The 19,407-nt window shown below is 47.1% G+C and overlaps 1 protein-coding gene across 2 annotated transcripts in view; it reads left to right on the forward strand.

Annotated features, from left to right (window-relative positions):
- LOC127567000 (formin-like protein 3) overlaps positions 1-19,407 on the forward strand; it is a 143,370-nt gene that overhangs the window by 104,733 nt on the left and 19,230 nt on the right. For both annotated transcript variants that reach the window (XM_052009605.1, XM_052009604.1), the window contains 7 exons: positions 2,168-2,257; positions 3,302-3,426; positions 6,608-6,810; positions 9,905-10,139; positions 11,895-11,963; positions 12,722-12,802; positions 17,363-17,492. In XM_052009605.1, coding sequence (XP_051865565.1) covers positions 2,168-2,257; positions 3,302-3,426; positions 6,608-6,810; positions 9,905-10,139; positions 11,895-11,963; positions 12,722-12,802; positions 17,363-17,492 — 933 coding nt within the window. The remainder of the gene's footprint in view (positions 1-2,167; positions 2,258-3,301; positions 3,427-6,607; positions 6,811-9,904; positions 10,140-11,894; positions 11,964-12,721; positions 12,803-17,362; positions 17,493-19,407) is intronic.

Raw genomic sequence — 19,407 nt, forward strand, 5'->3', positions numbered from 1 at the left:
AAGTCCGGGCCTCGTGTGTCAACAGTGGCCCTGTCCGCAGTGAGAAAATGAAGGTCTCCTGTCTCTGCCTTACTCCACACATGGCTGCGATGAGATCAGAAGTCAGCAATGTTCAAAGCCGTTACCCAGCACTTTCTTAAAATAAACACCTACCTTGCCTAAGTTGCCTTCTTAATTAATTAAACAGCTTTACTGAATTTAGTCAGAGGAAATGAAATGTAAATATGACTTGATACACCTTTTTACTTCAGCGGAGGAGTTGGAACTAGGTTGCAAGGAATCAGATGTAACATGAACGCTGCAATTGGAAATCCCAAATGATTAGAGAGGAGAAAAACACGTGCAGACAGGGACTGAGCTGGACATCCCCTCTGTCCTGGTTAATGAGTGGGAGGAACCTTCGCCATTTTCCAAATCGGAGACTAATTACATTGGTATTACACTGTGTCTTTGTTATCTGCTGATTTACTATCTGTGGATCTGTGTACTTGTGAGATCCAACCAAAGTATGAGAGCGTGTACCTATATTTGCGAGGTCGGTCCACATTGTGGGCCAGGGATGCATCTAGAGTCAGGGTGTGGAAAACTCTTCATAATATTACTCCCTAACTGGCACAGTGGCACAGCAGGTAAAGCCGCTGCCTCACAGCTTCAGCGACCCGGGTTCAATCCTGACCTCTGGTGCTGTCTGTGTGGAGTTTGCACGTTCTCCCTGTGACCGCATGGGTCTCCCCCGGGTGCACCAGTTTCCTCCCACGACCCATAGATGTGCGGGTTGGTAGGTTAGTTGACCACTAAGTTGTCCCTAGTATAGGTGGGTGAATGGTAGAGTCTGGGGGGTGTTGATGGAATCATAGGGAATATAGGTTATAGGGAAAAGGATTGCTTTGTGGGCTGGCATAGACTGGATGGGCCAGACGGCCTCCTTTTATGACATAAAGAAATCTGGAAACATAGAAAAGAGCACCAGCTTTCCCTGTTATTTGCACCCTTTTTCCAAGTCGCGTTTTGCAGCTTCACTACTCCCTCACTAGCCCTGCTGTTATGCAGAGACCAGATTACTCTAAGCTGCTTGGGTGAGTACTGTGGGGAGTAGGCCTCCTACTCCTACAAGGTGCCAGTGGCAAATCGCCCCATGGCACTGCCTCAGACTGGGCATTGCGGCAGTACAGGTGGCTTGGGGAGGGAGTTGTCAGTCATTTGGGAATTGGCCGGCATTGTAGCTGATCCCACCTGGATAGAACTTGCATGCCTCCCAACCTCACTGCTTGTATGACTGCATAGCAGTTAAGTTACTGGACCAGTAATCCAGGCTTCTGGACTAACAATCGAATTCCACCACGGCAACTGGGAAATTAAATTTACTTGATACCTGGAATAAACTGTGAATCTCAATAATGGTGACGGGATTGTTGGAAAAATCCCACCCAGTTCACTAGGGGAGGAAATCTGCTGTCCTTACCTAGTCTGGCCCATGGGTGACCGCAGAGACATCCTCTGTGCTTGACTCTTAACGGCCCTGCAAATCACTCAGCCTGAGTATTAGTTTGAGATGGGTCTTAAGTGGCCAGTAACAGTCACATCCTGTGAATGAATTGAGAAAAAAATAATCACTAACCCTCCTCCAAATCCTTCCTCAGAACTGGCATTGTGTTTGCATGAGGTCTAATCTTCTGGATTGATTAAAGGTGCCAGATTCAGTACTAATGTGACACAGTGATAAATCTACTCAGATGAATTAACATGTGAATGGAGCTTAAAGGCTTCCTTTAGCTGGTGTAAGTACTTCAACCAGAATTGCACTTGCTTGGCCTGTTACCATCCTTCACCGCTATGTGGTTGGGGTGGCTGGAAGAGGCTGGGGGGTGCTTTCACTTCCCCTTCCTGTAGTCCATCCTGGGTTCAAAGACCTGCTGACCAGAATGGGCCACTGATTCAGCCAACATTATGGAGATGACTGCCAAGGGGACAACATGGATACATTTTGATTGAGACAGCTTTGCTGTTTACAATGCCTCCAGCCTGTTACAATCCAGACGTGGCACTGCTGGGGTTCAGGCCCTACCCTTAGTTCTGATGAGGGGATATAGTTAAAAGCAAGGTATGTACACTTTCCCAGGGCAGGCACAGACTGGAGGGGTTTAATAACATTCATCTCTTCCTACAGGTCAAGTCCCACCTGCGCCACCCCCACCACCTGCAGCTCCTCCATTACCTGGTAGCTCTCTATCCGTTATTCTCAGCCACGGATTGTCAGGTAACGGTCTATGTGTTTTATAAAGTAATGTTATTGATTGCTAAACGACCTTTACCAAAGACAAAATAAAAGATATGGCTATAGCGGGCATTTCCGTGCCATGCTCTGCTGTGTTTGACATGGCACATGCTCTTTCTGCTTCACTTAACCAATAGATTGTGTTTGCTGCAGCAAGATAATATTTCTTGCTGTAATTGTCTAATCTCCTTGCCTCCTGAAAATGCTGTCTCTGCTTATCTGTAACCTTCTCCAGCCCAACCAGCCTTACCAAACTTTACCCACTTACCACCCACCCCTCCCACCCAAAGCTCTGACCTCTTAATTTTTGTCCATTACGGTTGTGCCTTTGGCTACCAAAGTCTTAAACTCTGCAATTTACTCCCTAAATCCCTCTGCCTCTCTATCTCTCTCTCTCTCTCTCTCCCCTCGGACCTCCTTAAAACCTCCCTCATTGACTCATCTTTTGGTCACCTGCCCCAATAGCTCTATCTGTGGCTTTTCAGTGTCTTGGGGTTGTTTAGTGAAGGCACGATATGAAGGTTTCTTAAGGCACTGTGCTACTGCAGCCAGGAGTTGTATGTCAAAGAATCTCTTCTCAAACGGTTGCTGCTGCTGCTTGTGGAATCTTCCTTTCCAGTGGCTGGGCATGGAACACCATCTGGGAACAACAATGAGAGGAGAATCCCATAACAGTTAAACAGCCTGACCAATTTTCTGTCCAATCAGACGCACTGCTTTAAAGACTCAAAGTGAAGTATTCTCTGAAATTTAGAGTGTGATTTGATCAAAGTTTTAAGGTATAGAGGGGGCCTGATTGGGTAAGTGGAGAGAAACTATTTCCACTGGTCAGGGGGCAAAGTCTGAAAGTCAGAGCCAGGGTTTAGGATGAAGTTTGGAAGGACTCCTACACGCAGAGGGTGGTGGAAATTTGAAACTCTCTTCCACAGATGGCAATTGATGTCAGATCAGTTGTTAAATTTAAATGCTGGCCCAAAAGCCTTTCGTACTGTGATCTGAGTCAAATGTTTCCATTTCTCCTTTCAGCCATTCGGATCAAGAAGCCAATTAAAACAAAGTTCCGTTTGCCGGTATTTAACTGGATGGCGCTAAAACCCAACCAGATCAATGGGACGGTCTTCACTGAAATCGATGACGAAAAGATATTAGAGGTAAGCTGGCTGATTGACTTGAGTATTTTCCCCCTCCCCATCTCTGTGGTGCAGATGAGACGACAGGAAACAAGTTAAGTCATGCCACAAGAACAGAGAAAAAGGGCCTGGGACAAATGCTTGTTCACCTGTTGCCCCTGCCTGGCCCCAATGAGTAATGCAACAGCCGTGTTGAGTTTGTAATAAAAACAGCAAATACCGGTAACCCTCAGCAGGTTCGGCAGCATCTGTGGAGGGAGAAACAGAGTTAATGTTTTGAGTCAATGACCTTTCATCGAGGCCGTTATAGTTGACTTTGCTCAATTTTCATTACTATTTTGGGCAGTGGTCTTTTTTCCCATTTATTCTGCTCCCCAGTCTTGACCATCAACCTCAACAGCCCAAGAATTGTTCCATATGGGTTTGATGTTGTGGCTAGATGTTGATTTTAAGCCATACAAAAGTACACAGAATATCCACTGACCATGGGATAGGTGCAAAGGGAAGGTAGACAACAATGAGGTTAGAGTACAGTGAGGAAGATGCTGCAACTTTATCTATCTTTGGCAAGATTGACCCAGAACGGATGAAGAGCTAGAACTGGCAGTTGTTCAAGATATTTAGCAGCATTCGTCAAGAGTTGGGGGGTGGTAGAAGGGACATTCCTTCCGGGTTGCTGTGAGGCATTAGTCAATACCTGGCATCTACTCAGTGCTAAATCTGGCTCACACACACTGGAGGAGAGAACAGTCTTTGATTGCCAACAGTTCATGTGTGCAAGGATATCAGCTACTGGTTCTCTCCTTCTGCACATTTGGTTCATTTGAAATGAGCGGAACTGAATGTCGGGGAGGTGAGTTCCACTGGGGACCCATACAATGGAAGAAAATATAACTTCAACCAAAGCGAAATGCGAATGCCTTGATCAGGTTGAGCTTAGTATAGAATATCCAACCACAATCTGCGTCTTGACTTTAACCGCACCCACAAGTATGGTAGAAGCTAGTAAAACTGCAGATACTGGAATCTGAAACAAAAACAAATGTTGGAAGAACACAGTCATAGCAGCATCTGTGGTAAGAGAAACAAGTTAATGATTCAGGACAAAGACCGTACCTCTTTTTCTCAATTGCGAGGAAAGGTCTTTGACCTGAAATGTTAACTGTTTCTCTTTCCACAGAGGCTGCTTAACTGGCTGAGTTCTTCCAGCACTCTTTGTTTGTGTCTGGTGGAAACTGAGATAAGCTGTTAAGACAGCTTCTTATTGACTCTGTTCCTATCCTATGGCCAACTGTAATTTTAAGTTTTGGGAGGCTGGGACACCCCTGCTCCGCTCAGGCCAGCAGGGTCCCCTTTAGCTATGCAGGTTGGTCTCTGATCAGACAGATGGAGTTTCACTCCCAGGCCTGAGAGGGGAGGCAGTAGGTGAATTTCCCACAAGACCTCGTCTGCTGGGAGGTGGATCGAGACTCAGTGGGCTGCATTCAAAATAATTACCCAGCCCCTCAACCCAGACTGCAAACCCCACCCCTCAGACCCCTCACCAGTCAGCTTGCGGGGGAATGAGTTCCAACAATGGCCTCCTGCAGCCTAAATTCTCTCCAGCAGTGGTTCGCGGCAGGTTTGGGTGGGAGTCTCAAGGGGTGGAATGTAAAATGAGGCCAAGAAATGAAACGCTCTCTGAGCCAGCGTGTGAACATTGCCTGCTTTAAACCCTCAACTGCACGTGAATCCCATTCCTTTCCGAGCGCTTGGATCTATCATTGCGGAGTGAGCCTCTAACGTTGTCAATTAGACCATAAGACCATCACCTATAGGAACATAATTAGGCCATTCGGCCCATCAAGTCTGCTCTGCCATTCAATGATGGCTGATATTCTTTTTCAACCCCATTCTCCCTGTAACCCTTAACCCCCTTACCAGTCAAGAACCTATCAATCTCTGCCTTAAGTACACCCAATGACTTGGCCTCCACAGCCGTCTGTGGCAATGAATTCCACAGATTCACCACCCTCTGGCTGAAGAAATTCCTCGTCATCTTAGTTCTAAAGGGGCGTCCCTTCATTCTGAATCTGTACCCTGTTCAAACACAACACCACACCTTGGGTCAATTAGATCTTTGAGGCCCTGCCACTTGTTTATGGCTGCCATGCTCCCCCTTCCATTGTCCTTTGCCCACTTTCTTTCAGCTTTGCTTTTGGAACAGCCTCTTGCTGAAGTCTCCAGCTTGCACCCAAACCTGCCCCACTCTGCTCCATCGTTGCTGTAGTGAGGTTTGAGCTGCGCCTCCAGGCCCAGCTCTGCCTTCTAGCCCCATGTTGCGCTCTCTGTGTCAGAGCTCCTCTCCAGAACACCTCGTTGTCTTGCTCCTGATGGTTTTGATCGGGCAGCCTCCATGCTTGTTAAAGTCCATGTTTCTCTCCACCTGGATCTCGGTAACATTTCCACCCACAGCCCCCTCCCTTCCCCAAACTCGAGCCCTGTCCTGAGTGACCTGTCCCTGCTACTGCCTTGCTCCTCCCAGCCCAAACCCTAAGATTCTGCTTCCCAACCAACTCCAGGGGGTTTGTCCGAGAAGCCCAACCTCAGGATCAAGGTGTTATTGGACTCACAACCTCTGGCCTACTCAGAACCAAATTCTAAGCAACACACCCCCTCCATTCCCTTCAAGCCTGGTCTTGGAACTCTGGACCTATGTCTCTTCCATCCCCATGCCATCATCTTCTGTCCTCACCACCATCCCCCATCGTTCCCCTCCAGGCATCTCCATGTCCCTCTCCCAAGCTCCCATACTGTTACTTGCTCATTCTCCTTCCCTTCCCCAGGCCCTGTCCCCCGCCAGGTTCCAACCTCCACATGGCCTGGTCCAACCCTCTCCAGTCATCTCCTCACCCTGCCCCCTACCCAATCCTACTTCCTTCCAGCTTGTGAGGGAGATGGAGGCAGTGGGAATGGAAAGCGGCAGAGATGCCACAATGGAACAGAGTGTTTTGCACAAAGGAGGAGTTATCAGAGTCATCCAGTCAGTTGGAGCAGTGAAGGTGCCTCAGAGGTGTAGCAATAGAGAGAGTGGAGAGAGCTGGCCACGTGCCCTGAGGAGGATTCAGTGACAGTTTGCAAAAAAGAGATTGCCTGTGAGTATGGGAGACCGCCAAGTGTGAAATAATAATGAAGGTATTTATCCAATCACTTTGTGCTGTAGGAGCTTGACCTGGATGAATTTGAAGACCTCTTCAAGACGAAAGCCCAGGGACCCTCCATTGAAATCTCCTGTCAGAAAAGCAAAAGTGCGCAGAAAGCACTGAGTAAAGTGACGCTGCTCGAAGCCAACCGAGCAAAGAATCTCGCCATTACACTGCGCAAGGCTGGCAAGACAACTGAAGAGATTTGCAGGGCCATTCAAATGTACGTTGTAAAGCCTTCAGACCTCTTTGATTGTGTGAAGTGTGGGCTGGCAACTGCGTGCATTTGTGTAATCGTTTTGCTGAACCTTCCCAAGCCCTACCCCATCCCTCCATTCCATCCAATCCAGGATTGGCTTCCAATTTTCTGCCTGTATCCCCTTTGCTTGGAAGGATTCAATACTTGGGCTTGATCATCTGGGTGTACCTCAGGGGGGCTAGGGATGGGGGATTGTGACCAGCCCCATCAAATACTTTCAACGTGAATTATTCTCTCCCTCGCCCCCATTTCTAATCCTGCACTTGGCTTCTCCCGTTCTCCCGCCCCACATCCGGCCTCTGCTGTCCCATCCCCACTCCCCCCCCCCCACATTCCTTCCACCCCCAATCCCCGCTGCCTCCACAATCCCTGCTGTCACCCCTCCCATTGCATTGCCCCCCACCTCCCCGCCACACAGAAGGGCACCATTCAGTCCACAGTGACTGTCCGAGGCCTGGAATCATTGGGCTTGTAAAGTTTCAGCCACAGTCCCACTGGCTACGCAAAACCTTCACCCTATCCCTTCTGAGTAACCGTTTCCATGTCACCCAACACCAGATGGCTTGAGTGGCTCAGCCCACTGACTCCCAACCAGCTCTGTTGACAGTAAATGTATTTGCATGCTCCATAAGTCTGTCCATCTCATTGGACGTTGGGAGCCACTATTTTTATTTCGCTTCTTGGTCTTCTCCTGGCTCTCTGATACATTTACCAGCCTGATGTGTCACTGCCAAATGCTTTTACTGCAGTGAGGTTTGGTGCGATGTTAGTACGAAAGGCATTCAAATTTCCATTAACATTTTAAAAAAATAACAGGTTTGTGCACTTCTAACACCAGTTTTTTTCTTCACCTGTGTTATGACAACATCCCTTCCTCCATTTTCTCCATAAGGCTGAGTGGACGCTTGGTCTCTGCAGGCCCTTTCTAATCACTCTTCAGCTTGCTGGAAGGACATGAGGCAAGCTAGTTGGCTCCCCTTTGACCCCCACACCTGCACCCCCGCAACTGGGCTTGCTGGATGCCCTGCTTAATTATTAGCCCTGATGTACAACTTCGATGAGCCTCATTACCAATGGAGATTGCCATCTGGGTAGGATTACTTGTACCATCCAGTTGCAAGCGCGCCAAAGCTTCCAGCCATACTTGTGGAGGTGTTTTGTCACCCTGATCTGTACAGTTCTGGTTGAAAAGTTACCTGCTTTGGCACATGAGTGGCACCCACAGTGGAGACCTCATGGGCATAGCTTATGGGCACAGTGCAGGCAACCTCTGTGAATGCATGGATTCTCTGGTGACTGTATGCCTCTCCACTCCTAAATGGAGTCTTTGCCACCTCTAACTCACTTGGAAAATGCTTACACCCAGGGAATTCACTGACTGCATGGATGCCCAATGGTAACAGCAAGGAGTGACTCTTCTGTAGGACCACGCGTGGTCCAAATCAAGACTCGTGCAGCCCCGAGGACAGCTGTGCCAGAAGGCAGGCAGGACTGTGTACATCCTGTGTAATAGCAGGCCAGCAGGGAAACCAGGTGGCCCACTTCCAGGATAATATGATGGCTCACACAATACACATGAGGCACGAGCAGAGGGTTACATACAAGATCATGCTGGTGACATTCACTGAATGCAGAATGAAAGAACTAAAAGCTCGGAAATTACCTTTGGTGATCTTACCAGATGGACAGTTCACCTTTTCAGAAGGCATTCCTTTTCCTGGTATGTTATTGGAGGGAGTCATTCTCATCTTACAGCAAGCAAATTACTATTGGCATGTAATAACCAAAGTAGGAGTGGTTTGTGGATACATCAATTCTCCATCAAGTAATATGGCCATCAGCGATTTCCAGTCAAAAAGTACCAGAGCCAAACTCGTATTGTTTGGATTTTTTTCCTTTAACGGTACTTGGGGACAGGCAGTTTGAATACTGTGGTAACAACTAATGAGAGCAAACCATGAGGCTAAAGGTTGGATGGAAAGCCGTATAGACACGGTTCCAGTGTTCAACATTTGAAGCGGCTAACAATTAGGTTCTTTGGTGGGAAGGGTTATCACATGCCAGGAGCTGCTGCTGCAATCTTCGATCTTCCTGCATTGGTACAACCCATGAGCCATCTTCATTGGTGTGACGTGTGGATTCTGCCTCTCCCTCTACGACAAGACCTCTTTGAAGCTGGGATCATACTTGGAAGCAGTTGTTTCAAAGATGTTGTGGGAGTTATGCAGTGAAAATGGCACTCCCTCCCTCACCCCAGCCATTATTGATCCAATCTTCTGAACCAGGACAGTCCTGACAATGGGCTGGAAAATTGTCCTATTCTGCTTGAAGGTGGAAAGTGGCATTGGTGTTGCTCAGTGCCAACAGCAACTGCCACTTGGTGCCAAGTGCATCCTTCCCTAGGATGACTGATTCAAAGCAGAGTGCTCATGCAATAACTGGGCCTGTGATTGTTATCACAGTGTTGGTGAGTTTTGCATCTGTTCTCAACTGCAATGTACAAGGGGCGCAAAAATAGCACTAGTGGCTACCTTTAACCCTCTTTCTGTTCAGACAGTATTGGATTGGCTTTGGAAATGTGTGCATCATCTGTGTCCCAGGGAAACAGGCACTTATCTGTGCGATTCTAACCCAATAGATGCAAGCCCATTGATCAAGTCTAAGCCACCGCAATTTGGGTCCGAACTATAACTTGGGTACTGCTGGGTGACTCCCTGCGCTCTCGGAAAACCAAATAATTGCTATGTGCGCCAAGTGAGGGTGCTGCATAAAAAACCCCAAAAGCTCACACAAGCTGGACTTCAAAAGCCAATTAGTCCTGCATTTGCAAGCTTAACAATGGCAAGGCATGAATTCAGCGCTATATCAGCAAGCAGCCATTTTGTAACGCCAGGCAAAAAATGCGGGCTCTGCAGCTCTCTTGAAATGACAGGTTTACAACATGCATGAAAATTAATCCCCCGCCCCCCTCATTTGCCCCCCTGTGTTACTTACAGGTGTAAAGACTTGTGATCTGAATTTAGTTTGCTGGACTAAAGCGTCGACTCCCCTCTTCCAGGTACGATTTGAAGACCCTGCCCCTCGACTTTGTGGAGTGTTTGAATCGCTTCCTACCCCAGGAGAATGAGGTGAAGCTCCTGAAGCAGTACGAGAAGGAGAGAAAGCCACTGGATGACCTGTCCAACGAGGACCGCTTCATGATGCACTTCAGCAAAATCGAACGCCTCTCCCAGCGCATGACCATCATGACGTTTGTTGGCAACTTCGCCGAAAACATCCAGATGTTGAATCCGGTAGGGCCTCTTTATCTTGAGATGAGGAGTGGTGGTGCGGGTGGTGGGGTACTGTATACCCAGTCTTTAAGATCAAGAAAGAGTGCAGAGGAGATTTATGAGGATGTTGCAGGGACTCGAGGGACTGAGTTATGGAGAGAGGTTGGGCGGATTGGGACTTTATTCCTTGGAGCATAGGAGAATGAGGGGTGATCTTATAGAGGTGTATAAAATCATGAGGGGCATAGATAGGGTGAATGCACACAGTCTTTTTACCAGGGTTGGGGAATCAAGAACTAGAGGGCACAGGTTTAAGGTGAGAGGGGAGAGATTTAATAGGAACCTGAAGGGTAACTTTTTTACCCCGAGGGTGGTCCGTATATGGAACGAGCTGCTGGAGGAAGTGGTTGAGGCAGGTACATTAACACCATTTAAAAGGTACTTGGTTAAGTACATGGGTAGGAAAGGTTCAGAGGGAAATGGGCCAAACACGGGTAAGTGGGACTTGCTAAGATAGGAATCTTGGTCGGCATGGACGATTTGGGCCAAAGGGCCTGTTTCCATGCTGTATGACCCTATGACTCTAAAAAGTAGTGGAGTGACGTTAGCAACATGAATGAAGCTCCAGCGGTGGGCAGTATGTCATCTATTGTTGCCTGGTGTATGAACCTGGAAGATCCCAGGGTCATGACCTCATGTAATGCCTTACGTACTTTTGGCCAATGATGGCAGTAGGCTGTGACCTTTGCCCTCTGTAGCCGAACCTTAAAGATTTTGAGACCATGAGGCCCAGCTACTTGGTGTTTTAACTTGGAGGTAAATGACTTGAGTTCCTTTATTTGTTCAAGTTTGTCTCCCGAATCTCTCCATCATTCTCCAACTTATCAGCTTTTGTTGCTATCTGTCATTTGTCTCCTTTCCCTTCCCCTACCCTTCTCTAACCCCGCCATTCCTCCCTTCCTGGTACCCACACCTCCATCTTCCTCTTTAGCTGCCATTTGCAGTTTTCAGGATACCTTTGAGTGTGCATCAAAGTTAACCTTCCACTTCCTGGTGGAATCCCTCAAACAATGGTCTGAATTGTACTCAAGGGCTCTCTTCCACACTCATCCCGTGGTCACATTTACCTTAAGTGGCCAAGTGCTCCTTAACATCCTCGATACCTTGCTGTCTCAGCTGTCCCATCAGCCTCAACGAGGCCTCAGATGACAGAACCAGACGCCCTCGCCTGTGACTAACTTTCAGACACCTTTCTCTGTCACAAGGTATTTCCACTATTTTCAAAATTCTCTGATGATCAGAGACATTTGGATAATTCAAACACTTACACTTACGTTAAATTTTTGGAAATAACTTATTTCAAAACACATTTTCCTTACGTAAATTAATTAAAACAAAAGAGAAGAAAATCACATTTAAGTTCACTTACCTTTTCAATGAGAGTCGATGATCGTATTCAAATGAACAGGGCTGCTTTAGATGTACCAGTTACGGCTGGCATAAAGTTGGGGTGGCTAGATACCGAGTGGATTTGGCCCCTCAGCTCAGGATGGTTAGAATCTGCCCCCTGGGTTTGGTGAAGTGACCATCATCTGACATTCAGTGCATTCTGTACTTCTGCGCTGCAGTACACAGATGCGCAAGTCTGACTCAGCTACAGAACTGCTGACTAGCAATCAGTGTGATCGGGTCTAATAGGTTTTATAATAATATTAGGAGATGGGTTACATGTGTGGAGATGTCGGTAAGATTTATTTGTTCTAACTTTTCTTTTAGCAATTGAATGCAATAATAGCAGCCTCAGCATCTATTAAGACCTCACAGAAGTTGAAGGGAATGTTGGAGGTGAGTGTTTTCTTTATAGACCCACACACGGTATGATCTTCATGAGAAATCTATTCACCCATGCTAAATTACCAGGCACTGCTCTGCAGAAGCCATGTATAGGGTACATTTGATGGCCATTTGCTGTTTGCCAGAATCACCCATCTGTCAATGGCAGAGAAAGAAAGGCACTTGCATTTCTATAGCACCTTACATGACCTTGTGATGTCCCAAAGTGCTTTGCGGCCCACAAACTCTCATTGACGTGTAAGGGAGTAGCCACGGCAGCCATATTGTACAAAGCAAGCTCCCTCAGGCAATAACTGATAGAATGATAATGAAGTATTATCAGCACAGAAGATGGCCACTCATACCAAGTTCATGCCAGTTCTGGCCATTCCCCTGCTGTCTTGGAAACAGTGACCGTGGTTCTTCTGCCTCCACCCTGGGAGGTTAGACAGGGCCGAGGTTTAAGTCTCGCCTCCAACAAGTACAGCCACACGTTGGCATAGTGCCGGGAGCAGCTCTGACACTGTCCAGCGACAAACTGAGCAGCAATGCCTGAGGGCAGGGGAAGGTAACCCACAGGTGCCTTTGGCCTACATCTGCCCCAGAAAGGGATGTGCCTAGAGTGGCTGTGAACTCAGACAGTGCAGACTGAAATCACAGCTGCCTTCAATGCTGCAGTAGTTTATATGGAGCTCTTGTCTTTTGTGAAGTTTGCACTCTGTAATGTTTCCAATAATGTTCCTATCTTTTCCCACCCCCACTCCTGACAGATTATTTTGGCACTCGGTAACTACATGAACAGCAGTAAACGAGGAGCTGTGTATGGCTTCAAACTACAAAGCTTGGACCTGGTATGTACACTATTCCATTCACCCTCTCTGCAGCATTTTGTACTGGTGATGCCCCTTGTTCAAAAGGCTGGTGCAATCTGTTTCATGTGGGTACTCTTTATTAACATTGTCATATTTTCAGTGTACAGTTTTGGAGAGTGCTCCAGCCCCCTATGAGGTAAAGCGCGTAGTTACTAATCTCATGGGCCGCTGTGAAGGGGGCTCAAGCCAGCATTTGTTGTGACTTCCCTCATTTGCTGTTACATTCTTTCTCCAGCTTGGCTGACGTCCTGTCCTGTGTGTTATTGGTACTTGACAGGAGAGCCCTGTGGCAAAAGGCAGAGGTGGGGGGCAATGGGAAATCTTTCTACTTTGGGCCCACAATGCAGGTCATCTGAGTCAGCAGACATGTGACTTTAGTGAAGACTCCAGCTGAGCCTTCAGCCTTGTGTCAGAAGCTTCAGCTGGCACAGCATCTTGTTTCTGGCACAAGCTACCCGGGTCCAGGTTCCCAGCTACCTCAGGTTTGTAGAGAAGCCTTGCAGAGAGAGAGTGTGTGTGTGTGTGTGTGTGTGTGTGTGTGTGAGGGAGTGTGTGAGAGAGTGTGAGAGAGGGAGAGAGAGAGTGAGTGAGAGAGAGAATATGACCAGCCTCAACCCAGCTTCTGGAGACATAAAGGCAGACTTGTCATTGCCTGGTCTCCCCCTCCCCCTTCAGGACAAACACATAACTGGGTCTAAATATAGCAACTCAGTTAATCAAAATCACATTCCATTCATTTGTGTTCTGAGCATTACCGACTGAAACAGGATGTGCTCCCCAACTGTTTATTTCATGCACTAGAGTGTTAAAAAAGCATCCAAGTGTTTGCCAATATTTCAGTCTGTGATCAGCACATTTTAGAAGGGATTGTACAAAACAGGCATTGCTGGAAGTGGTTCAGACAGCGTCTGACAGTGAACGAGTGGGCAGAGTGCAGGCAGATTATTTTTTCAGAGATGGTACTTGTGTCCCTTTTACGGGAGTTAGCTGTTTCCTGGTCCTTTTCTACCTTAAGTGACCTCCTGTAACTTCTTTCCAATCACCCAGCCAGGTCAAGGGGCTGATTCGGTCAATACCTTCAAAATGTGACTGGGCCTTTGGAGTAATCATGCAAGTAGAGTTCAGGGAGATGGGGAAACAGAGGGGAGTGAAAATCAGAAACTTGCCCCACCCCACCATCACCCCCACCATGCCCCTCACCTGCCAAAGGCTGAAAGACAGTTGATGAAAATCAAAAACTAACCGCAGGTGCTGGAGATCTGAAATAAAAACTGAAAATGCTGGAAACACTCAGCAGGTCAGGGAGCATCTGTGGAAAGAGGAACAAAATTACCTTTCCAGGTCTGAGACTCGTTGTTGAAAGCTCCAATTGAAAGGTAATTGGAGCTTTCAAGACCTCAGTTCAGTCGACTGATCCCAGACCAGATGAAGAGTCTCGACCCAAAATGTCGACTGTTCATTCCCCCCCCACAGACGCTGCCTGACTGGCTGAGTTCCTCCAGCAGTTTATTTGTTGCTCCAGATTCCAGCATCTGCAGTCTCTCGTGTGTCCAATAGATTTTCCTTGTTGGTTAGTGGGAATCAAGGATCTGCAACAAAGCCTGGAAAATGAAGTTATGGCACAGATCAGCTGTACATGAACTGAAGGATAGAATAGGCTCTGGGGGTTGAATGGCCTCTTCCTTCCCTTGCACAGTGACCAAGCTCGCCAGTGGAGTACCCAAGTTATATGGGAAGTAGTTTGTCTTCTATTCATTTCATACTTTTAGCAGACACAACTTTATTTTATTTCCACTTAGACATTTTTTGGAAATCTGTTTCTGTGTAAAATATTTTGAAAAGTGCCCTTTTTCCACTAAATTACAACAACAAACTAATTTAAATAAATATGAGTTTGCCAGTTGGCGGCGCGTCATCTTCTGTTGGCAGTCATGAGAATCCAAGAACATGTCTATGAGAAGAGTTTAACTGGATGGCTAATCTTTGCCGAGTTCAGCTTGGAGCCAAAAGACTACTGTATAGCCCTCACCCCACACTCTCAAAATATTTGAAGGGCAAGTTTGTACTGCTATTTAACTTGGGAATGATTCCATACAGTCAGGGTCATGCAGCTCAGACACAGACCCTTTAACCCACCATGTCCTTGCCAACCACCAAGTACCTATCTATTCTAATCCCATTTACCAGCCCTTGGTCCGTAGCCTTCTCTGCCTTGGTGATTCAAGTGCTTGTCCAGATGATTTTTAAATGTTGTGAGAGTCTCTGCCTCCACCACGTCCTCAGGCAGTGCGTTCCAGATTCCAACCCCCCTCTGGGGGGAAAAAATCTTCTTCAGATCCCCTCTAAACCTCATACCCCTGAGCATAATCCTATGCTCTCTTATTTTAGATATGTTTGCTATGGGGAAAAGTTTCTTGCGATCTACATAATTTTGTATCCGGTTGTCAGGTCTGTCCTCAGCCTCCTTCACTCTAAGGAAAACAAACTCAATCTATCCAGTCTTTCCTCTTGACTGAAGTGTGCCTATCCCATACCAGGGATAGGGTAGAGCAGTGGTTATATTGTGGGCTGTTAATCTACCACTGCAGCTGTTCATTTTAAGAAATATGGATTAGAGGGCATGTACTATAAGGAGAAGTTGGACAAACTTGGGTTGTTTTCTCTGGAATGGTGGAGGCTGAGGGGAGACCTGATAGAGGTTTATAAGATTTGAGAGGCATAGATAGAGTAGACAGCCGGTATCTTTTCCCCAGGGTTGAAATGTCTAATACCAGAGGGTGTGCATTTAAGGTGAGAGGGGAAAATTTCAAGGAGGATGTGCGGGGCAAGTTTTTTACACACAGAAAGTGGTGGGTGCCTGGAATGCACTGCCAGGGGTGGTGGTGGAGGTAGATACGATAGGGGCATTCAAGAAGCTCTTAGATAGGCACATGAATGTGAGGGAGATGGTAGGATATGGACGTTGTGTAGGCAGAAGGGATTCGTTTAGTTGGGCATTTTATTACTCATGTAATTGGTTCGGCACAACATTGTGGGCCATAGGGCCTGTTCCTGTGCTGTACTGTTCTATGTTCTATATTCTAAATCCATTCTGTACTGAATATTCAGTAATGGTGACTGAATCGTTGCAAAAGCCCATCTGAGCTGCTTGCGAGCTCCAGAGAAGGTTATCTGCCGAGCTCATCCACCTTGGCCTATGTGTGACTCCAGTCCCTCAGCAATGTGGTTGACTCCAAACCGCCCTCTGAAATGTACCCGCATACCGCTCAGCTCCTGGAACAATAAATGGCAATGAATTCTGGCTCATCCTGATATTGTTAATAAAGTTATTGAGGTACTCTGCCAAGTCTTTGAAGCTGTTTTTGCATTCAAGGGTGTGGAACGCATAGATGGATGGCAAGGAGGATTAGCTGTCTACAATTAAGCAAAGATTTAAATGTGGCCAGTGAATTATAGTGCACGGCCTCCTATTTGCAGGGTTAAGTTGGAACCAAAAAGAGCTCCTTTTTTTGCAAAGCAACATGCAACAATTGAAATAGTCAACACGCAAATTCACCTGTTGGAAGATTAAGCAGATGTATCTGAATTCTGAGCAATTCGTATAACAACATCAAAGCTCTTCCTTGATGTCCAAGCAGGACTGAGCATTAGTGTGCATTCTCACACTGGGGGAGCAGAATCAACATACAATCCAATGAGCACGGATGCCATTCAAGGGTTAGCTGTTTGCAAATTATTCGCATCATATTATTCTGACCTGTGAGATGTCACCAAGGAGGAGGTGATTCTTAAAAACAAAAATAGAGGCTGGTGTTGGAGGTTTAAGGGCAATCAGGCATACTGGCATTACCAGTGACGTCCACACTCTGTGAATGAACAGATATCAAAAAACGGTGAGAGAGTGGGGTCTGTATGCATCACTCTTGGTTTGAGAGGGGCACAAGCAAGTATTCAAAGATCTGCCTTCAGCATATTTAGGTTCATGCGGCAGTTTTGTGGAAGACCCGTTTCCAACTTTAAGATAAGCTGCAAATCCAGGATGGGGATGAGGAAAGGAGGGAAGGTGAGGACTGGTGCGGGGGAGGGCGCCCAAGGCACTCCTCTCTCAGAGGCCCAAAGCAGTTTACTTCCTCCAGTGGTGATGCCATGTCCTGGCCATTTAAATTAGGCCAACCACTCTTCTGGAGCTGGCGGCCTTCCTGTGCCTGAATTCAAATGTGTAAAACATACCTGAGATGTGGGGCAAAAATCTCCTCTGCACCCCCACCCAGGCGGCACCAGACCCTGGGGGAGTACTGATTACCGGAGTTACTCTCACACCATGGCTACTTGTGGGGCAGGACCTCTTAAGGTGAAGAGTCACCCCCTAAAGTGGAGAGTCAATTTGGCTCAAGGAGGGAAATGATTGCAAGGTACAGTGCTGCTTCTTCTCAATGTGATACTCCACAAGGAATCTGATGTTTGCAAAAGATGACTGGTGAAGAGGAATAAAAGGCAAAACGATTCTCTATTGACTCTGAAACGCCTTTGTCTGTCCAGCTCTCAGATACCAAATCCACTGATCGAAAGCTGACCCTGTTACACTACATTGCAATCATCGTAAAGAGGAAGTACTCCAACATTGCTACCTTCTGGAATGAGCTGCACTACGTTGAGAAAGCTGCAGCAGGTTTGTGCCAATTTTCTCCTCCAGCTGTCTCCTGTCAACAAGACATGGTCGGAGTTTGACTTCTGTGGGTTCCTTCACTATAGTGCTGTTCAGTGAGGCAGGTAAACAGGATAGAGCTTTCAACCAGGACATCCTTTACCAATGATGAACAACACCCAACTAATAGCAGCGGCTGATACAGCAATATATCAAAAGTCATGCCACATTGTGCACAGCAACACTGCTCAGCTTTCCCTGAAAAAAGGAACAAATGCATAACAATCCACATATTATTCTGTCAATTAACTATTTACATACAGTACACAATTATGCAAATAATTATTTATATTGCACATATCTTCACACTCAGCAACTAGAACATTACTAAACAGTCTACTCATTTTCTAAAATTTGCAACTTCAACCTACAGCATATTTACTAACTTAACACTATATACCTTGGATACAGATAAACCCAAAGAATAACTTCTCCAAAAGGCTTCGTATATGACGTCTTACATCTTGTACTAAAGAGTTAGTTCACTGTACAAACCCATGAATACAGTACAGCGCACACACTTCTCAACATCAATTGTAATTCCCAAAAGTTAATAAAGGCCAATTAACTGCAATAATAATTGCAATTGCAAATTGTTCACAAGATACGCATGGTGGTGCAGCTGCTGCCTCACAGTCCCGGTGACCCACATTCAATCCTGACCTCTGGTACAATCCATGTGGACTTTGCACGTTCTCCCTGTGACTGCATTAGATTTCCTCCAGGTGCTCCGGTTTCCTCCCACATCACAAAGGCATGCAGGTTGGTAGGTTAGTTGGCCGCTGTAGATTGTCCCCAGTGTGTGGGTGGATGGTAGAGTGTGGGGGGAGTTGATGGGAATGTGGGGAGAATAAAATGGGATTAGAGTAAATGGGTGGTTGGTGGTCAGCACGGATTCAATGGGCTGAAGGGCCTGTTTCCGTTCTGTATCTCTCTGACTCTATATTCCCAAAGAGCACAAACCCAATGGTAGCAATTCCTAACTTGTCTTACTGGTTCCCATCTTCCTGCCTTCAGGCACACTCTGTTTCACAATGCAACTCTCACTGCAGCTCTTCGTGAGCACTAGACCTTTCCTTTCCTCTGCGGACCCTTTCGGTGGTGGGAAGCCTTCGTGCTGACATTCCCGCTCAGGATGATTTCCAGTGAGCGCAACTCAGCCATCAGGGTCCTGAGCGTCCTGAGCCGTACCTTGGCCATGGTGTACTGAGCTGATGTCAGCATGTCCATGCCTGAGGTCTTCAGACTTTACATAGTGATATCTCCTGCTTCAAGTCACCCAGCTCAACCCAAGCCTGGTTCAGGCCACGCAGCAGCTCCAAGGACAGCAGAAGTCTTGTAGCCAACGCAACCATGCTCCAGGAACCCATGTAGTATCTCCCCCCTCCACCCCCCCCCCACCGCATGCTGCTCCAGGAGCCCAGGCAGTAACTCCCCCCCCACAGCAGAACTGTCCAAGCTAATGGAAACCGCGTCAGTGCGTCATCCCATATCGAGCTCCTCACCTGCAGCTGCCCCGTGGATTCTGCCAAAGATGCAGCCTTTGTGCAAGCATCCCAATGAAGCAGCTTTCTATTGTCATCGAAATAATTTACCTTCGCTGCTTGCTGCTGAGGACTATGACAACTCCCCTCACCCAGAAAATAGGCAAGATTACTGTCTCCACTGTACCCTAGACTCAAATGACTCAGCAGGGACTGTGCATCACTCCAGGGCACCTCACCTTGGTCTCGATTTCTGGCCGTCTTGCCGCTGTGCTCCATTACATCTCTTCATCTCGTGGTAGCCTCCACCGATGCTGCTACTGCGGTCACCCTCTTCCTGAATTCTACAGCAGCATTTGACTTAATTACCCTCCAGCACAGTAAGGTTGAATGGT

This window comes from Pristis pectinata, chromosome X (assembly GCF_009764475.1).
Source record: "Pristis pectinata isolate sPriPec2 chromosome X, sPriPec2.1.pri, whole genome shotgun sequence".
Taxonomy (NCBI): domain Eukaryota; kingdom Metazoa; phylum Chordata; class Chondrichthyes; order Rhinopristiformes; family Pristidae; genus Pristis; species Pristis pectinata.